General features: G+C 37.0%; 1 protein-coding gene across 3 annotated transcripts; it reads right to left on the bottom strand.

Moving 5' to 3' along the window:
* Nucleotides 1-661: 661 nt before the first annotated feature.
* On the bottom strand, nt 662-25,985 carry LOC136246864 (uncharacterized). 3 transcript variants are annotated; one of them, XM_066038463.1, is made up of 2 exons: nt 1,353-1,845; nt 662-1,292 (listed from the first exon to the last, which is right to left on the bottom strand). In XM_066038463.1, the coding sequence occupies exons 1-2, from the start codon at nt 1,453-1,455 to the stop codon at nt 706-708; spliced, it is 690 nt and encodes a 229-aa protein (XP_065894535.1). In that variant the 5' UTR covers nt 1,456-1,845; the 3' UTR covers nt 662-705. The 3 variants fall into 3 exon arrangements, with proteins under 3 accessions (XP_065894535.1, XP_065894534.1, XP_065894536.1); XM_066038462.1 differs by lacking the exon at nt 1,353-1,845 and adding an exon at nt 25,797-25,985 and having other exon boundaries at nt 691-1,292; XM_066038464.1 differs by lacking the exons at nt 662-1,292; nt 1,353-1,845 and adding exons at nt 25,028-25,736; nt 25,797-25,964.
* Nucleotides 25,986-26,932: the final 947 nt, after the last annotated feature.

Genomic DNA, 26,932 nt, shown 5'->3' with positions numbered 1-26,932 from the left:
GTTCTAAAAATGAAGGAAGCTTTGCCTACAGCGGTAATCCAACCACTTATACTTTGAGAGTTGGTATCTTACCATTGTACGATGTGTTTCCAGGTGCTTATAAATGCTGTATGTTTATTATAACCCAGTCAACAGTTGAAACTTTGCCAATAGAGATTTTATTTACCACAAATGGCCAGTTTTAAATACTTTTGACTAAAGGTTGGTTTTTTGGTTGAAATGCTCTTATGGATAATTATACTTCTGGTGAACTTTGAAGCTAAAATGGCTGCAGCATCTGGGAGGCACAGTCCCTCAGATCTCCTGGCTGCTGCCGGAGATTCTATACTCTGGTCAGCCCCCCTCACATCAACTACTTCCTCCAAATGTCCATTATTATGTTATGGAATTATTTTATACTGAATAGGAGTGTCTTATCACCACTGTCTTTGTCATTTTCAAGTGAAAGTTGTTTTACATTAAGATCTGTCAGACAATTGGACATGTGAATATGTATGTACATCCTGAAAGTTATATACAGTTTACCTACAGTACATGCAGTGTAATCATGAAAGTATACTTAAATTGTACTTATGATGATACCTGTTGAACTTACATATTACTAATTCTATTTGAAAAAATAACAATGAATACAGGTGGTACAATATTTATGTACTGTACTTGCAAAATCAAAGCTATAATGCAGAGTTAGTTACAAAGCTCAATTTAGTCAGTGTATTGATACACACGGAATGAATTCTTAGAGCACATGGCATAGCTAAGGTAGGCTGGTGGAGCAGCTCCAGGACAAAAGTCGATACTGGTATTATCAAGTTCATTCTCTCCTTGAATGGACACGTACAGTCCTTCGTGGGGATAGTAAAGCATCACTACATCACCATTGTAGATTACTGCACCATTTGCTTTCCCTCTTGCATAGATGTAAAAAGCTTCACCAGCGAATCTAGCTGATTTACCCATTACAAACTCTTTTCCTTCTTCAGTTGTTCCTGGGCAGGTCCTTTTATCACAGCGTTTGTTAAATGGACATCCCATCCATGTGTTGTTTTCACTAGCATAACGCAGTCGAATTTGTTGGCCAGACTTGATTGGGATAAAGTTGACACCTGCACTAATGATTTGGAACTCTTCTCCCCAGCATCTTCCAGGATAGCGATAGTTTTGATTTACACTTGGACATCGTCGTAGATCACACACTTTATCATCACTATCAGGACAACCAAGCCAGGCATCTTTTGCCCCTAAGAACTGAAGTCTCAAATAATCATGGTCTCTTAATGGCAGTGATTTATCTGTAGTTTGTGAAAATACATCAGCATGCCTTATTGTCTAGCACTGAATACAATGCATACCTTGGTTTAACTCTTGAAATCTTTTCCCTCCAAATTCCAGCATCTCCTCAACTGAAAGTGCTTTAGCTCCCAAAATCAGCCCAAGTAAAATGATAAGTAGCATGGTTGAGGTCAGTTGATCAGCAACAGACAATTCTTCTTTTAACACTTATTGCAGGATACACCAGACTGTAGCACAACAGCCTTTATATAGCTAGTCCTTCACATTCATTTGTATGGAATCAGTAGCTATGCATTTGCCCACATGTACTGTAGGTGTGTGGTGAGTGATGTAGTACTTTGTACGAAATCATTGGTTAACCACATGCTAGGTGATTTTAATCAGCAGTAGTCAAATGTGTAAACAATCAGCATAATATATTGTGACTGGATTTTGGATAATCAGTCTTGATGTAACACATGAAACAATTAATTTATTGTACTTGAAATGTGCCATTTTGGTCATAAATATCTGGGCTGTCAAAATGTGACATTAAGGCTGATTTTCACTCTTCTACAATAATATCTACATACATAATAGCACCTCTTAGCACAAAATGTATCATGACTTATACCCAAGAATAGAAAGAAGTCATAATAGAAGCAAGCTACAAGACCTGTTAGTTATTAGAGGCGCTTAGTGTGATAAAAGTTGTGGGAGTGATGGTTTTGTAGAAATTAATCAAAGTAGCAATATTACAACTGAATTTGTGGGGGAAACTGATTTAGCTTCATCCAATTATTGTTAGAAAAATTGTACATAGATCATTTTCTTGGCATTCCACTTATTAATGGAGTGTAGTAAGTTTGCTACCAACCTAGAATGGATCTGTTATGATTAATTTCGTTGGTTTCATTTTTACAATACTTAACATGCTACCTTCATGACACATCACGGCACGGTACGGCATGCCCTACACAAACCACCCTTCCACCGCTAAACACATTACTTCACATGATAACTACATAGAAACATCACTTCACATACATGTACACACATACGTACATACAACTCTTTGGGGGAGGTAGGGCAACTGAGGTAAGGCGCATTTGCTTGAAGGAGAATCGTGTGTTATCACTGTCCCAGTCGTGCCACGCTTAATGCTACCATTGATGATGTAACTTACAAGACATTAATAACGCCCAACAGTACATACACCCAACAGTGCTTACGCCCAACAGTACTTACGCCCAACAGTACTTATGTCCAATTGTAACTTCACCTAATAGTGCCTACACCCAACAGTACTCACGGCCCACAGTACCTATACCCAACATTACATTACAACACTACCGACATTCAGTGACAGCCCACATTACAAACATCTAGTCGCAACAAACATTACAAACATTAAGTCGCAACAAACATTACAACATTTAGTCGCAACAAACATTACAAACATTCAGTCGCAACAAACATTACGCACATCGCAACAAATAACCACATGTAATCGCAACACATAACCACATGTAATCGCAACACATAACCACATTTAGTCGCAACAAATATCGCACATATAATCGCAACACATAAGCACATATAATCGCAACATATAACCACATTTAGCCACAACAAACATAGGCACATTTAGTCACAACAAACGAAACCAGTTTGAACATAGCATTTATTGTTAAGTCGCATTAGTGATAACACACGCATCTTTGGACTGAATTACTTTTAACTAAGTTCAGCAATTTGCGCCCCACCCCAGCTGCCAATTACATCTCAAGAAAGCAGGCTAGCAGGGAGGGTGGGTGGGAAACTTCTCTAGTTAGACCTCCAACTTCTCTAGTTAGACCTCTGATTGCTGAGAAACTAAAACCGGGCACCAAATGCACAGATGACACAATTAGACAATTGTGGCAGATACAACTCAGTTCCACTACTATAAAGGAATGTGGAATTTAATTATGATATGCACTTATGCAACCAGATGACAGATGGTGCTAAAAGTTGATTTCTGCTCCTGACCCACCACTCCAGGAAGCTAGCCTGTTAACTTCTGTTTGTTGCTGAAGCAACAAACTACATTCACTGTCTAGAAGTTGCACCAGAACCCTGCTTGAGAACTATAACTAAGCCGCCCATAAATTATGCTGCAATAGTAAACTTTTTCATGTTTAAAATAATAATAAAAATTATCTACTGTCATTGCAGCAGACTACCTCATGCAGCAAATTAAAGCTATAGCTAAGTGATAGTTACACAAAGTACAGTTGTGATGTGAGAAAAATCCCTACCTAGTATGAACAAATTGTATAGCCAACTCATTTCGTTGATGGAAAGTACAAAGCTCTTACCTACCTAAGTGATAGGCAAGCAACATATCTGGATAGAGTTAACAGTAACAATGTTATGGCCAATACGTGCAAACCATACATCAAGGGTCATAAAACCATCTATTGCAGGTAACTTCCTTCTATAATTAGCTATTTGTATTATGTTTTAATGTAAATTCAGCTCAGCAAAAATCATGTGCCAGTACTGTCTATATATTAGAACTATATACTATATAGTCCAAACACTACCTAGATTGAGGAGACCACATAATACTATTCCAATTCTGAATAATATTGGGACAATTAAGTTTGTGATGTGTTTTGTCTCATTGATCCATGCATGTAGGCATTATAATAGTTCTATATAGCACTTATACAGCAGTTAATTCACTTAAAATAGTAGTAGTGAAGGAAATGTGGTATTTTAAGTATTATTTGTGTATGCTACTGCAGTGCTATCAAGAGTTCATATTACGAACTCTTGGTGCATATTGTGTGCACTATTAATAGCTCTGCAATCATATATGTGACTGTCTCTGGGAAAACCAGTCTTATCGCCCATTTAAAAGTATCGAGAAACGTCGCTTTTAAATATTCTGTGTGTTGTAGCTGGCCAATGGTGGTAGCTACGCATACCAAATTTTCACACGTTTCACAACAATTTCTTACCTTCCTGATCATCCACTGAAGAAGTAGTCAACAGCTAAGTTTCCTGCCATTTTAGATAGTTTTTAAACCGAGGTTGTCTGTATCAGGCGAGCTCCAGAAGGGTGGGAGGCGAGCTCCACAAGGGTGGGAGGCGAGCTCCACAAGGGTGGGAGGTGAGCTCCACAAGGGTGGGAGGCGAGCTCCACAAGGGTGGGAGACGGGGGCCCTGGAAGGCGGACAAGATGGTGTTCAAAAATTGAAAAGAGACGTGCTGGGATGAATTAGGCCAAGTTATAGGCCATTCAGGGCTCAGAACTGGCTAAAATGAAAGGAAATTTACAACACAGGTCATTGTCCAACACCACAGAGCTGTACAGCCACACACAGCCATCGGGCTCCTGGTTGGCCAGGGCTCCATCAAGACCCCAGACCACTCGTACGGCTCGCCACTGTGCTCTAGAAAAGCAGCCAGCAAAAGCAGACCACTTTACTCTGGTCGACTGTGGCAGTGAAACTTGATAGTGCATTCATTAAGCTTTGTGTTTGTGTGAAAAAATCAAACTTCCTGTCTTGGGCGATAAGAACGGTTTTCGTAGATCCAGTCACATATTTATATACGGAACAACATGTGCTGGTTTCCTGTTCATATTAAAACTTGTGTAAGATATTCCGGATTTCCGAATGGGTTACGCCCGTTTCGTATAAAATAACACCGTCTTCTAAACAAGGCGCCATAACTTCTGCGTACTTTGGTTGACAGACACGAAGTTTGGTTTATCAGATTCCTTGTTGAAAGGCGATTCGATTCATGTGTAAGTTCTTTGTGTAGTAACGAAGGGGAAGCTAAAAATGAGTCTTGTACCGCGAAATCTACGTGTTCAGAATGCCCGTAAAAACACGTGTTTTCAAACATATTTCTTTAAACTAACCTGTTTAACAATTTGTACGGTCGGAGTCTTATTAAGCATCCTTCGCTGCGTAGAGTGATACCAAACTTAGCGAATTTGGTTGAGGATAACAACTTGTAAATTGGGATTTTCCCGCCGAGATAATTAAATTTTCCAATATGTTAATGTATGGAGCGCTTATTATGTCATTATCAGCAGTAAATAACTGTCGCTATGGCAACATTTTCCCATTTGTACGGTCGGAATTGGATAGAGAAATTCAAGGGCTTTCTTTTATTGTATGGTGTGCTGTAGAAATTTTGTGAGTTAAAGGTTGTAAATTAGTGTTTTTGTGCGTAGTGTAAAATACATGTATTTTGTATTGGACAATAAATGACAAGGAATGATGAGATTTTATGATCAGCCTGTTTTACCAAGTTGAGGTTTCAAAAAAGATATTAAACAGATATTAGATTTATTTAATGCATAATTCTTAATTTTCAAAGGTTTAACACACTGTTTTGAAAACTTTTAATGTTGACCACCTGAAAATGCTTGATTTGACAAATCCCATACATATGTTTTGATATGTAAGTTTCCCGTTAGCAGGAATAGGGTTCCTGGTAACAGGTTTTCTGGTTTCCTGGTAGCAGGAAACCTTTCTGATAACACAACTGGACACAGTATGATTTAAATGATTACTATGTGGCCTAATTAAGAATGGCTGCAAATGTGACAATGTCATACAACCAGACTGAATAAATCTACAATGGGACAGTCATGCCCAGATTTATCATCCATCTACATAATAGTGTACTAACACTTTCACCTCTTATAACAAATCTGTCATTAGGAAAATAGTGAGTTTTGGTTTGCCTTCAAAGCAATTCTGTAAAATTTTAAAATAGTTCCTTTTTCTTTCCAGTTGCACTGACTGACAGGATAGTAACTAATTGAACAGGCTTAATTATTTTTCGGTTGGGTATCACATTAGCCTGACATGTTCCAAGGTTATGGACAACACTTGTCCATAAAAATTAATTGTAAGCAAATATCAGGTTCAACTGATCATGACTCCAACTGCATGATGCAGTATTTAATGTGTGGCATAATGTTAAAATCTGATTCACTTTAACAAATAGGAATGTAATAATAATAATTTTTACTGCATGCTATAGGTAATAATGTATTATTAAAAAATTACTCATGGCTATCACGGTAACAATCAATGGAGGAAAGATCACGAAAGTTTGTGTTTTCCCTGCCATCAGCAAATGTGACCGGATTTGTGAAAAGGGGTCTTCCACACACATCCAATTCTATGAACTTGGAAGACCATAACTTTGTGTTCAAGAAAGATACAATCCTGAAATTTTCTCCGTCCATTAACCTTTGTTGGTGCTCACCTATGACCAAATTTCAAGTCAATAACTTTTTCCAATCTCAAGTTATGAATTGTCAAAGATCGTAAATTGGATGTGCATGGAAGACCCCTTTTCGCAAATCCGGTCACAAATATCCTTTTTAATTACCTTCATGTTGTCTTAGTAGTATTGATTGGGTCCCAAATGCACAAAGCTCTAATGTCATTTGTATAAGAAGCAATATTTAATTTTCAATAGTACAAAGTCCAGTATAAACTACCAGACATGCCTTATGGCCAATGTAAACATACACTGGATCACTAATGTAAACATTGAAACACTGAAAACACCTGGCCACTGGAACCATTGAAATATTGCAGCAGTACCAAATGTAAACATTGAAAATAATTATTGGTACTAAGTCTAAGGAAACACTAAATTTGAAAACAGAAATGTAACCATTGAAAGCACCAATGTAAACCAGAATTCCTTCAGTTATGTAGTTACGTATAATTATGTCAGAGATGCAAAACCGAGAAGCATTAACCATTCACTGGCACCTGCATATGTTCTCATTTGTGCAGCTGATGTCAATCCAAAATGAATTTTTGCTAGCCTTCCACCTGTATTTGTATAAAGACTATTGTATGCTGCTCTTATGTACAAGTGAATGTAAAAAAATGAGAGGATTTATTTACTTTGCTGTAAACTATATGTAGCAAAGTAAATAAATCCTGTCATTTTACATTCACTTGTACATAAGAACAGCATACAATAGTCTCTATACAAGTACAAGTAAAATATCAATTTAAAGTTCGGTTAGGGATAAAACAAAGGAGATCACCTACACCTGAAGTTATATACTAGTGGACAATTAATCCCTACTTATGTCCCTATGAAGCCATACTTCAAAGCATTTTACTTGGACAGTACAGTAGTTATTGCCTAGGAAATAACTGTGATTATATTGTCCAGTATGAATGGTGTTAAACACCAAATGTACAACATTGACAACCAAAATGCACCTATCCATCATCGTGGCATGCCATATAAAGCTGTTACAAGATTTAAAAAAGTATAATTACAATAGAGCATATAACTATTTGCATAGTCTGCAGAAGGTAAGTTTTGCTTATTCCATTATTCCAAATTCCCCATTTTACAAAGTTCTGTGGCATAACTATAACTTCAATTCACTTTCTCCATCCATGATTAAATGTCCACTAGTAGAGTATGATATCTTCAGGTATAGGCAACCTCTCTTGTATCACCTAGTAGTGAGGATGGAAGGAGTTGAGGTGTAGTGAGTTAGAGTGATATTGTGTGTGATTGGTGAGTCAGGCTAGGAACTGAATAACAATAAGTTCTCACTGAGATGAGAGGTTTTAGCCATAGATAGCGTCCTACTCTGCTCCTTTAATACGGTACTAGTGTAAAAGTAATTTTAAAAATTAAAACATAGGAATAGAAATTACTGAATAAAATAGAGAAACAAGAGTCAAACAAGCCAGCATATTAAACACACATACAGAGATCTCTATTTGGACTCAATGGATATGGTAGAAACTAAGAAAAAAAACAGTAGTTTCTCCATAAATCAGGGGCAAATAAGTACTAATAGTGTTTCTGTATAAACGTTTATTTGAGTCCAAATAGAGATCTCTGTGTGTTTAGTATGCTGGAGTGTTGAGCTAACAATCAGTGTTAGCAAACACCAGTGTATTGTTTCCTTACACTTTGTATACAGCTTTGACATATCCAACTATAGGTAGAGTATAGCATGCTGTGGTCAACAATAGTGTGGTTTCTAATTTATCATATAGGCATGTGCAGCTATGTGATCACAGTAAGTCAAGTGCACAGTGGTACACAACAACATTGTTGCTCTGGTATGAACTTAGTTTTAATATAGGTAATGATATAGGGTTTCTAAATGAACGTGTTAACATGAAAATATTGGATACTTATTAACATTTTCACTGTAAAGCACTAATACAATACAGTACAATACAATAACACATTTGTTACCCTTGCAGAGACTACAGTAAGTCAGAAGATCAATGACAAAGTGAACCTAAAAGAAGCAAATTTGCTTAAGAATGGGTGCTATCATTGTAATATTATGCATTTAAAAATAGGTCATGGATGTGAAGAAATTCATAGGAAGGTAACTTATGTAGTTTTTATCTCCAAAAAGTATTCACATTTTGCTCTAGCCTGTGGAAAAATAATAAGATGGCATACGTATTGCAGTTATTTAAAAAAACTGCTTTTATATTGACTTTATATTTTCCAGAGGACCTATACTTCCCATAAATAACTTTTAAGGTTTCTTTTGTGGTTTGGGGGGTTCTTAAGGTGGTGTTTAGGTGAGTGTTCTATTACAGTAGGATTTTGGCAAAAAACATGTTAGGCGATCTCTGATAGAAATGCTAAAGTATATCTTATGTAGAGAATGATGAATGTGTATTAAGAACAAGAAATAAAAACAGACCAATGGAAGAAACATTCCTATTTCTCACTTGTGTTGTGTTGTATCATATGCATATTAACTCTGGTTATAAGTTTGGGTACAGACAAGAGTTGTTGCGGCTAGTAGTGGCATAGGTATATCTGCTACCACTGCAGCTATCAGGTACTTTCCACCAGTGCTGGGGTGGTGGCTAGTGCATTAACTAGCTGGGTACTCTGGTGACCAGACTTAAATATATAATTATACGTAAAATAATTATTAGTTTGCTATTTCCGAAACTCAGAAGATTCTTCCCTCCATGCAATTAAATTGTAGATTCTGTAATTTACAAGAGGAGAATAGCATACTCAGTTTGCACCTTGAATAGACTGGGAAGCTAGCTATGTCTCTCTTCTTAAACAGAACACATGTTGCTACCCACTGCTCTCTTATTGATAATAATACAGGAACATGGTTTAGAATTTAATAGTAATCCAACCAACTCGACATCAAAGTATACTTGACTCGTTTTTACCAACAATAAATAATAATATTATACTATTGACATTTTATCTGGCCTTGGTGATCACGATATTGTAATACATATACAGAACCCTAGATAAACAGAACCCTAGAGAAATATAACTATCATAAAGTAAATTGGGTTTCCATAAAACAAGACATTATTGAATTCTTCTGATTAGATTAACTCTGCAAAAAATTAAAAAATACTGTGTTACACAATATGAGGTCACAGTCACACATACCACACAAGCATACCAGAACATGTTGTGACTTGCCATGGCTATCTTTTAATATCAGAAAGAAAGTAAGAAAATGTAATAAATTGTATTGTAGGTACAAACATTTCACTCACCAGAAATACATAGTAGATTTTATCTGCTGAAATGTGATACCCAATGACAAATAAGACAGTACATATTATTTCCAACTCATTACTAGCTAATTCAGAAAAATGGAATCTCTTCTAGAGTACGCATACAGTAATTACAGTACTAAACTACACATAAAATTGGCTATATCCATGAACTAGCATTGGTACCTGCTCTACATGCAGGACCATCTCCACATTAAAGCACTGCTCATGTAGCTATGTAGAGTACATGGTGATGTCACAATTTTAAAGAGCATGAGGTTTCCTTATGCCATCGTGCTGAAACTAATGATGCAAAACACTAAAGTTTATTGTTTGTGGTTTTGAGGAATGTAGTTCAATTATTCAGTGTGTCTTCCCTACCAGTGACTTCATTGTGCTGTAAAGAACAAACAAAACCTTCGCTGCTTTACATGCAAGACAACTAATGCAACAATAATATATTGGGAACCAAGCATAAATATTAGTGTCCTACATTTGCTGTGTAGCATGTGTGTCGATAGTGCTTTAAAGTACATGATCCTTATGCAGTACATATAGTGAAACAATGAGCATGCAAGGCTAATTAGTTAAACTGCATGCAAGCTAAGGCAACTGTATATACAGTATACCTACATTACAGGTGGTGTACACACGGTACAGTTTCAGTTTCTAGATGATTTTTACCTTACCAACTGTCACAAAGCAAAATGAACTTGGGCATAATTTAAAGCCAACACAATTTGCAATTACAGTTACAGCATTGCAAGCAAAGGTTCAGAACGTGTCCTATGCTATGCACTTTCAGTTCTGATGTTGCAGTGACACATGTACCTCTTGCCATATAAAAACTCAGTTTTTGTTAATGTATAATCCTTTAAAGTGACAGCACGTAAGCATGATTATAGTAAAACAGTTGTGCCAGGTCAGACACAGTTGCCTCAGTGTAAACTACGGTATCTGCATGGTTCCAGTATTAACATTTTTCAGATGCACAGTAGTATCTGTCCAATCATGCAAGCTGCCTATTTACTACAGCAGTAATGAGGTAAATCTGAACAAACAGTTTTGCATGTCAGTGCACACCTATGTGCTTAAAACAAAGATGTAGATATTCTTAATTTTCAGGAAAAGGCATAGCCTGTGAATCCTTCTCAATTACATGTATACAAATCAACTATTATAAAAATAATGATAATCAGTCCAATGTTAAGAGGATATTAAATGAAGTTAATGAATCAGTATTAACAATGTAATAGGCCAGTCATGATCATTAATTACCCTAGCCTGTTCAAAAATGTGTAAGCCCTTGCAAACTTGTTAAAACTCTCCTTATGTAATTTGAAATTGTGACCTCTTGTAGGTGTGTAAGTTGTTGGGGAGAAGAAAGATATGATGAGCTAAAAGTCATGTTTTAAAAAAGGTGTGCACAAAAAGATATTGAATAGAAAGAAAAAAATATGCCACACACATGGATTTGAACCCACGACCTCTTACATACTAGTCAGGCGTTCTATACATACCACTTGAATAGTATGTGCTGTGGCTTTCAAAGGAATGACTACATCTTGGCCTTCTACCAAAGATATTATATGCTACGTAGCATATAGTATCTATGCTTCTGCACTGTAGAGAATGAACGGAAGCACATGTGAACTTGTGATAACAATCTTAGAGTAGCTGGATGATGAGTGCTTCATTATCAGCACAGATTGCGTCGATTTGCACCGAGTTTGGTGAGTAAGCGGCATGACAGTCAGACGGCTTTTCAGCTTTGGCTCTTGGGTTTGGGCATACATATCAGGCAATCCCTCATGGCCATGGTATAAGTAATATATATCACTCTGGTATGCTCACCTAATAGGTGAAGGAAGACAAACCTGTATTCACCACATTACTTTTATACAGAGGTTTGCAAACATCAATTGTGGGTTTAAATTGTGGGTACAAAAAAGAAATGATTGTGGGCTTCACTGGTTGAGTGATACCATTTTAAACCAAATAACCACTTTGTGGATGAATAAAGTAACCTAAGGTGCTAAAATAAACACTTAGACATATAGGTTGGGAATGTTTTTAGGCATCTTTTCATGCAGTTGAAATGTACTCTGTGGAAAAACAATCCCCACAATGCAAAAATTATTATTTAGTGATGCTTAGTAACTAAACTATGCAATGCTGACTCATTCAATTCTTTTTGTTTCACAACAATGCCCCTAACTAAACCAATATGTTTAACTCAAACCCACAATGCAAAACTTTAAGCAGCTCTAATTCAAACCTACAGTGCAAACTTTAAGCATCTTTATATAAATAATCAAAGAGAACTGATGCTTTGTAGCTGCCTTAGTGTAACGGTGATTGAATAATTGTATTGTGTAGTTTTGTATCTATAATCTATTTTTGTAGCATTATTTTGTATAGCAAGAACTGTTGATTGACATACAACTGTAATAGGCCTTTGTGGTAATTAACACAATCTTTGTACATGCACACATCAGCACATATATATGAAGGTATGACATATTTTGGGGGCAGTTGCCCAGTCAAATTTTTTTATGGATAATGATTTGGGTCATTATCTCTATATTTGTTATGGTGGGACCATAATGGGCTCAAGAGATAATATGTTGTTGTATGCAGTGGAATTTTGGAGTCTATTATTGCTGTATGGAAGTGTACACCTCCAACAACCACTCACAACAAGGCCATGCCAAGTTTGTCTTATAGAGTGAAGGTGTCTAGGTACAGTGAAACCTGTATTAGTGACCACCTGTATTGAAAGACCATCTATGTGCTGTAGTTCTTTAATTGGATAGTAATGTATAGCACCAAAGCATCAACTTTTTCTAGCAAATCCAAAATGGTCCTTATATTAGACAGGTAGACTTTATATTACAAATATAACCACCATGTGTCCACATGTGAATGTTACATCATCTCTTTAGAAATACCTTCTTTATTAAGTTGAATCCCACTGTAGTGGACTTACAGTAGCTCTATTTAAGTTGCATATGTGACTGCATAGGTACGTATACAACAGAACTCCTCAAAAAGGATACCGGGACACCTTGATAACCAGGACGCCTGTTTATAGTCCCACTCTAGTTTTACAATAATATATATAGACCAAGATACTTCTGTGGCTTCTGTGGTATGAACACTTTATTATTATGGTTCTAGGAATGGAGGGGTTTTACCATATACAGTACATGCATTACTTGCACCTCAATGTGTGAAACTAATTACTAAGTTACTTTACATACATAACCACTTTGAAAATCAAGTCATAAATTCATGTTCACCACTTTTTTGAGGTAAACATGTTCTGTATTTAACATCTGCCTGTACTTGATCTTCAAAGCATGAATACAAAATACTTCGAAAAACCATTTGTGACCGGATTTCACATAACAAGGCTTCCACACACACAAAATCAAACTTACGATTTTACCAGAAATGGTTTGCTGGTCTAATACACTATCATATTTCACACTGTACTTCCTTCAGCACTGACAAGTCTGGTTTCTGTAGCAGCTTTCTTCCGACCCTGTCAAAGCCACGAGTGTGAGATTGGCACCATTAAATGGCCATGGCTTTGTGACAATGGTGTGTAGTGAGCTGGGACTTCACAGAGAGCTCGCCAATAGTGTTCTCAGTCAATTTGGAGTAATCTGAGGGCCATGGAGGGCCATGGAGAGCCCAAACTTGGCCTCTGGATTCCAATCGTCTTCTTACTTCATTTTATACCCGTATATTAAGACCACCGTCCACACCCACCCTCCCACCCTACTACTACTACTACTACTACTACTACTACTACTACTACTACTACTACTACTACTACTACTACTACTACTACTACTACTACTACTACTACTACTACTACTACTACTACTACTACTACTACTACTACTACTACTACTACTACTACTACTACTACTACTACTACTACTACTACTACTACTACTACTACTACTACTACTACTACTACTACTACTACTACTACTACTACTACTACTACTACTACTACTACTACTACTACTACTACTACTACTACTACTACTACTACTACTACTACTACTACTACTACTACTACTACTACTACTACTACTACTACTACTACTACTACTACTACTACTACTACTACTACTACTACTACTACTACTACTACTACTACTACTACTACTACTACTACTACTACTACTACTACTACTACTACTACTACTACTACTACTACTACTACTACTACTACTACTACTACTACTACTACTACTACTACTACTACTACTACTACTACTACTACTACTACTACTACTACTACTACTACTACTACTACTACTACTACTACTACTACTACTACTACTACTACTACTACTACTACTACTACTACTACTACTACTACTACTACTACTACTACTACTACTACTACTACTACTACTACTACTACTACTACTACTACTACTACTACTACTACTACTACTACTACTACTACTACTACTACTACTACTACTACTACTACTACTACTACTACTACTACTACTACTACTACTACTACTACTACTACTACTACTACTACTACTACTACTACTACTACTACTACTACTACTACTACTACTACTACTACTACTACTACTACTACTACTACTACTACTACTACTACTACTACTACTACTACTACTACTACTACTACTACTACTACTACTACTACTACTACTACTACTACTACTACTACTACTACTACTACTACTACTACTACTACTACTACTACTACTACTACTACTACTACTACTACTACTACTACTACTACTACTACTACTACTACTACTACTACTACTACTACTACTACTACTACTACTACTACTACTACTACTACTACTACTACTACTACTACTACTACTACTACTACTACTACTACTACTACTACTACTACTACTACTACTACTACTACTACTACTACTACTACTACTACTACTACTACTACTACTACTACTACTACTACTACTACTACTACTACTACTACTACTACTACTACTACTACTACTACTACTACTACTACTACTACTACTACTACTACTACTACTACTACTACTACTACTACTACTACTACTACTACTACTACTACTACTACTACTACTACTACTACTACTACTACTACTACTACTACTACTACTACTACTACTACTACTACTACTACTACTACTACTACTACTACTACTACTACTACTACTACTACTACTACTACTACTACTACTACTACTACTACTACTACTACTACTACTACTACTACTACTACTACTACTACTACTACTACTACTACTACTACTACTACTACTACTACTACTACTACTACTACTACTACTACTACTACTACTACTACTACTACTACTACTACTACTACTACTACTACTACTACTACTACTACTACTACTACTACTACTACTACTACTACTACTACTACTACTACTACTACTACTACTACTACTACTACTACTACTACTACTACTACTACTACTACTACTACTACTACTCCCACCCTATTACTACCGCCTGTGATATTATTACCCGCTCGAAAAAAGTTGCTCAAAACAGGGAAAATTTTGGGTATCAGAAATGTATACACCCACACAGTGATAGCTAGTGAACAAAGGAACAATTGGTGCAAATTTTGTTTGCACAGCTGTAGGCACTGGGAAGTTATTACACAATGATTCCTTAAAATCGCCATATCTCCTAACAAAGCTTTGTGCGTCGAAGCCTTGTTTTGTCAAATTCAGTCAAATTTAGTAATGACAGTTCTATAAATCACACATTGAGGTGCTTATAAAAACCTTTTGGTACAAGTAATGCATCTACTGTATACTGTGTATTCCTTGGACCATTGATAAAGTGTTGTTTTTTTTTGAGAAACCACAGACTTGTCTTGGGTCCAATTGTATGTAGAATTATAAAACAAGATCATGAACACATAAAGTGTCCATGTACCCTTTTCAAGGAGGTCTGTTGTACCTATGCACCCATGTACGTAATTTGAATAGTGTGGCTAAGTATGTAAGTGCACTATGGTGGGATTTGACTTAATAAAGTATTTTCAAAGGGATGGTACAACATTCATGTGTTTATGGATGCATTGTGGTCTCATTTAAAGTCCACCTGTCTAATAAGGACCATTTTTGGATTGCTAGAAAGGGTTAATACTTTGGTGCTGCACATTAATATCCAATTAGATAAACTGCAGATAGGTGGTTTTTCAATACAGGTGGTCACTAATACAGGTTGCACTGTACCTAGACACCTTCACTCTGTAAGACAAATTTGTCATGGCTTTGTTGTGAGTGGCTATTGGAGGTATACACTCCCATACAGCAATAGTAGACTACAAAATTCCACTGCATACAACAATATATCTCTTGAGCCCATTCCCATTGTGGTCCCACCACAAAAATTTCATCAACAGAGATCATGACCGAATCATTATTCATAAAAAAATTTGAAGAGTTTCAAGCAGAATTTTGAAACATAAAGGATTAAAGTTTTCAATAAAGTACCTTAAAACCATAATTAAGTAGATATCCCATAATTTAGGGATCACTGGAAAGGTCAATCAACAGTCTTCCATATTTGAAAATTGTGTTTAAAAATATCAGTGTGAAGTTACGATTGATTTTGTATCTACAGATGAACCAATTTTTCATGAAATATTCAAAATATTTGAGGTTGTAAATCAGAAACTATGTGGTGTATGGAGCTAAAAATGTGCACCAGTGATAAGCACCACAGGTACTACAACCACACCAAGTTTCGTCAAAATCTGAGAGGTGACCCTAAATTCCTGGTTGATTTGACATGGAATGACCCAGTAGCAATTCCAGGAGAATTTTAAAATTAATGGGAATAGTTTTTATTTACGTAGCATAGTCTTGTGTGCAGTTTACCCTGCAATGAAGATCTCATAAACACTTGGTTTTTAAAAATCCATTATAATATTATCTAATCCAAAACAGCCAAGCTGTAAAAAAGTGTGCGGCCCTCAGAAAGGCTATGGTGAAAAAAGATGTGAAATCCAAGGTGGCGGCCAAGAAATGGCTGTGATGGTAGGTTAATGGTAAAAATTTTAATAATGACAATTCAGGTAAATTTTGTGAAGTGGCACAAAAATTCACCTGAATTGTCGTTATTAAAATTTTTACCATTAACCTACCATCACAGCCATTTCTTGGCCGCCACCTTGGATTTCACATCTTTTTTCACCATAGCCTTTCTGAGGGCCGCACACTTTTTTACAGCTTGGCTGTTTTGGATTAGATTTCATTTCTTTTTGCATTTGTATACCCCAAAGCCGGCCTATGGCCAGCTTTGGGACTTTTTTAACCTATGTTTTTTTTTCTTTACTACAGGAAGAAGTAAAGATGAAGTAGATATACTTTAAATATTTTATCAGTAAATGTACAAATTATATATATAATACATATGTGACCGGATTTGCAAAAAGGGGCCTTCCACACACATCCAATTTGCCAACTTTGACAATTGATAACTTCAGATTGGAAAGAGCTATTGCCTTGAAATTTGGGCAGTGGTGATTTCTTTGCAGCTGAACTCTCCACATGATGGTTTCTTTGTAGCTGAACTCTCTACAAGGCAATTTCTTCTAGCTGATCTCTCTACAGGGAGATTTGTTTGTAGCTGAACTATCTACAAGGTAACTTCTTCTAGCTGATCTCCCTACAGGGTGATTTGTTCGTAGCTGAATTCTGTACAGGCGATGTGTTTGCAGCTGAGCTCTTTACAAAATGGTTTCTTTGTAGCTGAACTCTCTACAAAGTAACTTCTTCTAACTGATCTTTCTACAGCGTGATTTGTTTGTAGCTGAACTATCTACAAGGTAATTTCTTCTAGCTGATCTCTCTACAGGGTGATTTGTTTGTAGCTGAATTCTGTACAGGTGATTTGTTTGCAGCTGAGCTCTTTACAAAATGGTTTCTTTGTAGCTGAACTCTCTAAAAGGTAACTTCTTCTAACTAGCTGAACTATCTACAAGGTAATATCTTCTAGCTGATCTCTCTACAGGGTGATTTGTTTGTAGCTGAATTCTGTACAGGTGATTTGTTTTGCAGCTGAGCTCGTTACAGAATGGTTTTTTTGTAGCTGAACTCTCTACAAGGTAATTTCTTCTAGCTGATCTCTCTATAGGGAGATTTGTTTGTAGCTGAACTATCTACAAGGTAATTTCTTCTAGCTGATCTCTCTACAGGGTGATTTGTTTGTAGCTGAATTCTGTACAGGTGATTTGTTTGCAGCTGAGCTCTTTACAGAATGGTTTCTTTGTAGCTGAACTCTCTACAAGGTAACTTTTCTAGCTGATGTCTCTACAAGGTGGCTAGTTTGTAGCTGAACTCTCTACATGGTGGTTTCTTTGTAACTGAACTTTCTACAAGTTGACTTCTTCTAGCTGATCTTTCAATAGGGTGATTTGTTTGTAGCTTCACTCTCTACAAGGTAACTTCTTCTAGCTGATCTCTCTACAGGGAGATTTGTTTGTAACTGAACTCTCTACAGGTGATTTGTTTGAAGCTGAACTTTCTAAATGATGGTTTCTTTGTAGCTGAACTCTCTACAAGTTAACTTCTTCTAGCTGATCTCTCTACAGGGTGATTTGTTTGTAGATGAATTCTGTACAGGTGATTTGTTTGTAGCTGAGCTCTTTACAGAATGGTTTCTTTGTAGCTGAACTCTCTAAAAGGTAACTTCTTCTAACTGATCTTTCTACAGGGCAATTTGTTTTTGGCAGAATTTTCTACAGGGTGATTTCTTTGCAGCTGAACTCTCTACATGGTGGTTTCTTTGTAGCTGAACTCTCTACAAGGTAACTTCTTCTAGCTGATCTCTCTACAGGGTGGTTTCTTTGTAGCTGAACTCTCTAAAAGGTAACTTCTTCTAACTGATCTTTCTACAGGGCAATTTGTTTGTGGCTGTATTTCTACAGTGTGATTTGTTTGCAGCTGAACTCTCTACATGGTGGTTTCTTTGTAGCTGAACTCTCTACAAAGTAATTTCTTCTAGCTGATCTCTCTACAGGGTGATTTGTTTGTAGCTGAATTCTGTACAGGTGATTTGTTTGCAGTTGAGCTCTTTACAGAATGGTTTCTTTGTAGCTGAACTCTCTACAAGGTAACTTCTTCTAACTGATCTTTCTACAGGGCAATTTGTTCATGGCAGAATTTTATACAGGGTGATTTCTTTGCAGCTGAACTCTCTACAAGGTAACTTCTTCTAGCTGATCTCTCTACAGGGTGATTTGTTTGTAGCTGAACTCTCTACAAGGTAACTTCTTCTAGCTGATCTCTCTACAGGGTGATTTGTTTGTAGCTGAACGATCTACAAGGTAACTTCTTCTAGCTGATCTCTCTACAGGGAGATTTGTTTGTAGCTGAACTCTCTACAGGTGATTTGTTTGTAGCTGAACTCTCTACAGGTGATTTGTTTGAAGCTGAACTCTCTAAATGATGGTTTCTTTGTAACTGAACTCTCTACAAGGTAACTTTTTCTAGCTCATCTTTCTACAGGGTGATTTATTTGTAGCTGAATTCTTTACAGATGATTTGTTTGCAGCTGAGCTCTTTAAAGAATGGTTTCTTTGTAGCTGAACTCTCTACAAGGTACCTTCTTCTAGCTGATGTCTCTACAAGGTCACTAGTTTGTAGCTGAGCTCTCTACATGGTGGTTTTTTTGTAACTGAACTCTCTACAAGGTGACCTCTTCTAGCTGATCTTTCTACAGTGTGATTTGTTTGAAACCGAACTCTCTACAAGGTAACTTCTTCTAGCTGATCTCTCTACAGGGAGATTTGTTTGTAGCTGAACTCTCTACATGATGGTTTCTTTGTAGCTGAACTCTCTACAAGGTAACTTCTTCTAGCTAATCTCTCTACAGGGAGATTTGTTTGTATCTGAACTCTCTACATGATGGTTTCTTTGTAGCTGAACTCTTTGCAAGGTAACTTCTTCTATTGATCTCTCCACAGGGCGATTTGTTTGTAGCTGAACTCTCTACATGGTGGTTTCTTTGTAGCTGAACTCTACAAGGTAATTTTTTCTAGCTGAACTATCTCTTTCCATAGTTGCATGAACTCCCTACAAGGTAACTTCTTCTAGCTGATCTCTCTACAGGGTGACTTGTGTGTAGCTGATCTCTATACAGGTTTCTTGTTTCTAGCTGATCTCTTGAATTCTCTTCAGAGTGACTGCTCTATTAGGATGACTGCTCTATTAGAGTATCTCGATCTCGCACTTGCTGCACCAAGTTGGATTTCGTGTTATAACTCCGTGGCTTTAAGTCTGATTCTTCTACACCATTGATGAGCCTTTCTAAGATGATTATTCCATCTGTACAACGATTTTCAAAGCATTACCCCAAGCGGTTTATCTGGTAGGCGTGGCAAGTAGTCGTTTTTTTATTAGCTAATCTCGATTGCGTAATTGTTACACACTGTTGGTTTTTTCGTTGTATCTTCCTGTTTTTTAGCTCGATTTCTTTCAAACCACAAAAGGTTTGAGGTTCAATAGTTAACCTATTCACCCACCGATTTTCAGCTTCTTCCCATACGCGGTTTACCCTGTAGGCGTGACAACATATTGGTGTTATTTTTCGTGAATAATCGCTCATAACTCTTTGCCTGTTTATCGTATTCCAGCCAAAGTTGGTACCAAGATGCGCCTTTATATCCCCCTTCTGTGTGCCAAATTTCAAGGCAACCGGATAACGCGTTCGCGTTTTATAGCAGTTTTTGTAAGTGTGCGACAAGAAAAAGAAAAATAAGAAGAAAAAAAAAACGAAGAAACTGAGCCAATTTTTGAAGTCGCATATCTCGGGAACGCGCGAAGCGATTTCGCTCAAATTTGGAATGTGGAGTGCTGCAGTTGGAGGGAATGTCCACAGCAAAAATCGTCTTGTTTCATCAAGGAAGCACAGAGCTACGGAGGTGCGAAAATTGCGTTTTCTTTCTTCCTGTCAATATACTCACGGGTGTTACGCGCCGGCTTCTTGGGCCGCACGACACACTACCGTGTGTCTTGATGTAGGATTAGTGGAGTTATAACTTATAAGTAATTGTCTCCTCTCTGCCTCTTTCTATTGGAAAAATCCCAAAATAGCACAATTGAACAGGACCCTAAGGTTACCTTTGCAGAAGGCCATGCACTAAAATAGTTGCATGCATTTAGCACTTTACAGATGGCAAAACAGCATGCACGTGGTTGAGGCAGCAACTCTACCAGTCACTTCCACCCAAAAGTACAATGTACATGCAAGGTAGCTAAGGAGTTGTACCGCAGATTTATAGCTAATATTTTACATGCACTTAATGTACAGCTTTATAGCTATCAAATTGGTGCACCAGAGATAAGCTATAGTTGTGTTGTAAATTTGTTGACTACTGGTATACATAATAATAATATTAAAAACTACAGACAAAACTGAATGTTTCAGATGTATTGAACACACACAATACCTTGTACCTTGGCAGTATTGGTTACATGAAACTAAGACCAAGAAGTACCTTCAGTATGACCTAAAATGAAGCTGCTACAAAATTTGTTTATATACTGTATAGCGGAAAATCTTGGCGAAATTAGCGGATTCGCCAAATTTTTTAATAAACACTGAAAGTGTAGTAGACGCTGTTCATCAGTGAGTGAATATTGTTACAGCAGTGAGTGAATATTGTTACAGCAGTGAGTGAATATTGTTACAGCAGTGAGTGAATATTGTTACAGCAGTGAGTGAATATTGTTACAGCAGTGAGTGAATATTGTTACAGCAGTGAGTGAATATTGTTACAGCAGGATCTTTACTCCATCGTAGAATCCCGTGATGTCTCAGTCTTTCAACTTATGATGCACTAGTTCAGCAATAATTCGTCGTCGAAATCACCTCTCATTTCTTGAGTATAATCAGTATACAGCAGTAGATTCGGTGTTCAGCACAGATTCTCCGGACAATACACCTCACCAGTGGCCTCACTAGTCTGGCGCCGCCCACCCCTTCGCATAAAGTAAGGGTCTGGTGAAATACAGTCTATTTCCGGTTGGTTGACTAGAGAAACGAAGTGTTAAAAGTCACGTGCTTGAAAGTAGCCAATGAGATCAGTAGCTTTCAGTTTAAACTAGCGCCGTCCGCCTGGCGTGAAATTTCATTGGTTATTTCTATTCACGTGATATTTTTGCATTTGGCTTGCGTGGACAACCAACCTGAAATAGACTGTACAGATACTAAATCATTTCTAGCGCCCAGATTCGGCGCTAGCCAATTAGTGCATGCCAATGACGTTCACACAGAAATCGCCTTGGCAACACAATGCTTTTGTTCGAATTGAAGTGCAATTATCTGACGTAACAAGCATTACGTGCGCTGTCTAATTGAATTCCTTATGAAATGATTAGGTATTTGTATTTCACCAGACCCTTACTTTTTGCGAAGGGGCGGGCGGCGCCAGACTATGGCCTCACAACAACTGAAACTATTAAAGCAATAAACATTTTTTGTAATAACACCACTGGTAGGATTTCACCTTATTTCTCACCTTAAATGCGCGTTGAATCTTGTTTCCAAATTTTTTTACCTTTGAGTCTTTAAAACTGTCTGACGGGTATTGGTAAAACCGGGAGGGGAGCGGGAGCGGGACCGGGAGATTTCTTGGTAAAACCGGGACCGGGAGCTGGGAGATCACGTGCACAATACTACAAGCAACTATTATTTTTGCACTAAAGATGGTTTATTGATGCAGAAGAGGACTCATGCAAGTAGTCTCCCCTCCTTTAAAACATGAGATAATATTATTATACGAACTTACATTACAAAAGATCGAGATACTCTAATAGAGCAGTCAGCTGGCCACTCTATAGAACAGTCTCATATTCTGTCTCTTAACTGCCACTAACTGCCAGTAGCTTGTTAATGTATTTTTAATAACAAGGTGAAAGTTTTAATGCTTTCAAATTTTAAAAGAAATCTTGCTGGGTGGGAATCATGCTCCCAGAATGTCACCCACAATATCATTGTCTTCCCTTTTGTAGCTGTATATGCTTCACTCCATGTATGACTTTCATTGCTATAAGTTTACCCAGACTCTTTGACCTGCTACACTGATTTTATTCTACCACGTTATTGTTGCTCTGGTTGTGTAGACAGTTGTTAGACCAGACGGTGTGTGCACTTTCACTGTTAGCTATTGTCAGTTTATAAATTCAATAAATATTAATTTTGGAGTTTGTACAGCAAGAAATTTTCTTCGTGAGTTAGCAATAAAAGTTTGTTAAATTATCAGACTGATTTGATTGATTGATTTATAAATTACCCTCTGAGTCTCTGACAATTGGCAACTACCATTCTTCCTTGCCAGAGCAGCATACAGTACAGACAAAATTAATGAACATAGCTAGCTAACAAGTACAAACTTAACACATGCATACAAAACAAATATACGTGGATACAAATGCAACAATTAACTTAAGGCAAATTATAAGAATGACTGAAAAAATGCATGAACAAAAAAACAGCAAGAATTAACAGACACAACAGAGATTGGTCTGAAGTTGCCAGGATTGTCCAAAGCACCATGCACCTTTATGAACTGGAGTATATGTGAGCACTTCTTGTCTGAAGGAACAACTCCACTCTGCAATGAATGTTAACAGTATAAGGTACCCAATGGAGCAGCCTATCTCTTTCAGGAACCTAAGACAAGCCATCTGGACCTGTGGACTTCCTAGGATCCAGAGAGTTCAGATGAGAGAGTTCAAGTGTCAATTTGGTGGTAGCACGTGATGGCTTCCCTGCATAATGGAAATCATCTGTATTTTTCATAGTGGCTATTTTGATTGTAGAGGTGCTTTTCGAACAGTTCTGGATTTGTACTGCTGTGTAACAGGTTGAACATAGCTGACAACAAAGCATAATGGATACTTCACTTTTCAGACGATAGTTGATATAACTGGGGCACGCAGTACCATTTCTTTCTTTTGGTACGCATGGATTGCAGAGGTGCTTTTCGAACAGTTCTTGATCCGAAACACTGTGTAACAGGTTGAATGTAGCTGACAATGAAGCATAATGGATATACTTCACTTTTCAGATGATAATTGATATAGCTGGGGCATGTGGCGCCATTTCTTTCATGGTATGCGCAGGTTCACCAGTCATAATAATTGTTTACAAAAATAAGTTAACAAATAAGTACACAGAAAAATTTGGAATCACATTAAAACAATAAGAAGTGTTATATCCCTACTGTGCTCAAGATACCAAAATGGAAATGTACAGTAGGGATATAACACTTCTTATTGTTTTACTGTGATTTATATAATATCATTCACTACATCAGCTTGTTTCAGTACTTTTTATTGATGTGCTATGGTCCCTACTCTAGTTGAAAATTCCAATAATATATAAAGTATGTTTGAAAAGGTGCAGAAAGGAGAAAAAAAAATCCATGACTGGACCCAAACCTGCAGCCATCCGATGTGAATAGTAAACTGATATGTACACATGACCATGCCCATAATGTGTGATCATGGTGTAAACAAGGCTACCTGGCTGACTAGTTCATGAGCAGTTATATATACTCTAAAAAAACATACTGAAGTCTCTGCTATAGTAATGATAAACCTAGATAGCTTCACTATACATGTTGTGACTACAATTTACTATTGCTAGCGTGATAACCAGCTGAACATGATGTATATAAACAAAGATTAAAGACTACTTGTTGCTATGTTTCTGAAAGCTATGGTGTGTATGTAATTATCAGCTAGGACACTTTCACTAAATCACTCCAGCAGTTCAAATTTTACAAGTTTTACTAATAATAACTCCTCGTGGGTTTGACCTATCACCTTTCATATTACACCAAGCATTAGTGGTACGTTGTGTTGTACATTATTCACAAGGGTTGCCAGGTGCATGCCATTTGAAAGGCTATAAGATTGCCTTTTGCAGATCCATTCACAAATTTATTTGAAATTCACTTACTTCACCTGCCATGATATGGCGCGCAGTTGACAAAAACATGAAATTGTTATGAATATCTAGATACTCAAGAAATATTGAGATGTTGGTATATATGTTTATAAAGTTATCATACACCTCTAATTTGCAGTGTCATCCATGTGAATGTGCTTGTGATACCTGTATACTGAATTTATACATTACTAATATTATTAGAAAACAATGACAATACATACAGGTACAATATGTACTGTACTTGTCTATCAACTATAATGCAGTGCAAAATCAAAGCTAATATGCACAGTGAGTGTCAAAGTTCAATTCAGTTAGTGTACCGATAAACACGGTAAGAATTTTTAGAACACATAGCATAGCTAAGGTAGGCTGGTGGAGCAGCTCCAGGACAAAAATTGAGACTTGTATCATCATTATCATTCTCTCCCTGAATGGACACATACAGTCCTCCATGAGGATAGTAAAGCATCACTACATCACCATTGTTGACTACTGCACCATTTGCTTTCCCTCTTGCGTAGATAACAAATATTTCACCATAGCATCTATTACTTTTAAAGTTTTTTGCTGTAATGGTTGTTCCCGGGCAGGTTCTTTTGTCACAACGCTTGTTCTGTGGACATCCCATCCATGTGTTGTGTTCACGGGGATAACGCAGCCGAATTCGCTGGCCAGACTTGATTGGAGTCAAGCTGGTACCTTCACCAATTATTTGGAACTCTTCTCCCCAACACCTTCCAGGATAGCGATAGTTTTCATTTCCACTTGGACATCGACGTAGATCACATACTTTATTACTATCAGGACAACCAAGCCAGGCATTTCTAGCCCCTAAAAACTGAAGCCTCAGGTAATCATGGTCTCTTAATGACAGTGATTTATCTGTGTTTTGTGAAATATAACAGTATTTTGCTTTTAACTAGTATTGCACCCGATACATACCTTGCTTTAACTCTTGAAACCTTTTCCCTCCAAGTTCCAACATCTCCTCAACTGAAAGCGCTTCAGCTCCCAAAATCAGCCCAAGTAAAATGATAGGTAGCATAGTTGAGTTCAAACAATCAGCAACAGTTTATAAAGCACCTTGCACTTGCTTGATACTTCAGAGTGTAGCTGAGCAGCCTTATATAGCTTGTTCTTCATGTTCACTTGTAGGGAATCGTTTGTCCAGGTGTAGGCTTCTGGTTAGTGATGCAGCACTTGTATGAAATGGTTAACCACTTATAGGAATGTGGTGATTGAGGTTAACTAGCTAGCTAGGCAGCCAGCATTGAACTATGTGTATATGTTGTATATCTCCTGTTACAGATTACATCTTCACATGATCAAAATATAATAATCATGTATAAAGAGAGATTTTGCTCTTTTTGAGTTGACACTCTTCTACGTACTATAAATGTATCAATACGAATCAGCTCTTGGTACTAAATAATATAGACCCTGAATGGCACAGCATGAAAAGATGAAAACCTTTCATAGAAAGCTACAAAATACCTGTTATACATGTATGTGACAATAATTATTATTTTACTATGTAGCTGGGGAGTGGTTTTAAAATACACATTGAAATAGTGATTTTGCAACATGATTTAAGCAATTGTGAAGTTTGAAAGAAATCTGTTTACATACTGGTTACATCTTGGCTGTATACCAGGCCCATCACAACTTCTGTTGAATCCATTCAAATTTTGGACGGCTATGAAATCTAAATATTGCATCTTTTATGAGTCTGTATAATAAAATTGATTAATATGTTAAATTTCATCAGTCGTTTGTTTAGAATGTGACCCTTTCTCAGTATCTGGGGATTGCACCACAAGTTTCCTCACTAAGAACTAATATCTGCAACTGGCACACCTTTTCTAGAACCATCCCTGAATAATATTTTCTTTTGTATGTTAATAAATACAAGAGATTATCTACTGGAGCTATACTTTATAGGAGAAAATCTCATGCAACAAGTTAAAGCTATAAGTATTAATTACAAATTTGTTTACCTATATATTGCTTGGGTAGATTAGAATCTTGTGCTGTCCCTTACAGCTTAATTGTTCATAATGGTACTGCTCTCACAATAG

The sequence above is a fragment of the Dysidea avara genome, chromosome 2, assembly GCF_963678975.1.
Source record: "Dysidea avara chromosome 2, odDysAvar1.4, whole genome shotgun sequence".
NCBI classification, from domain to species: Eukaryota; Metazoa; Porifera; class Demospongiae; order Dictyoceratida; family Dysideidae; genus Dysidea; species Dysidea avara.
Note: the sequence above shows the minus strand (reverse complement) of the source record. Positions and strands in the feature narration are given on the sequence as shown.

Excerpts from the sequence above, each read along its gene's own strand:
- LOC136246864 (XM_066038462.1), bottom strand. The coding sequence starts at position 25,899 with ATGCTACCTATCATTTTACTTGGGCTGATTTTGGGAGCTGAAGCGCTT. Across the intron at positions 1,293-25,796 it reads GTTTCAAGAGTTAAAGCAAG|ATAAATCACTGCCATTAAGA; the intron begins GTATGTATCGGG and ends CACAAACTACAG.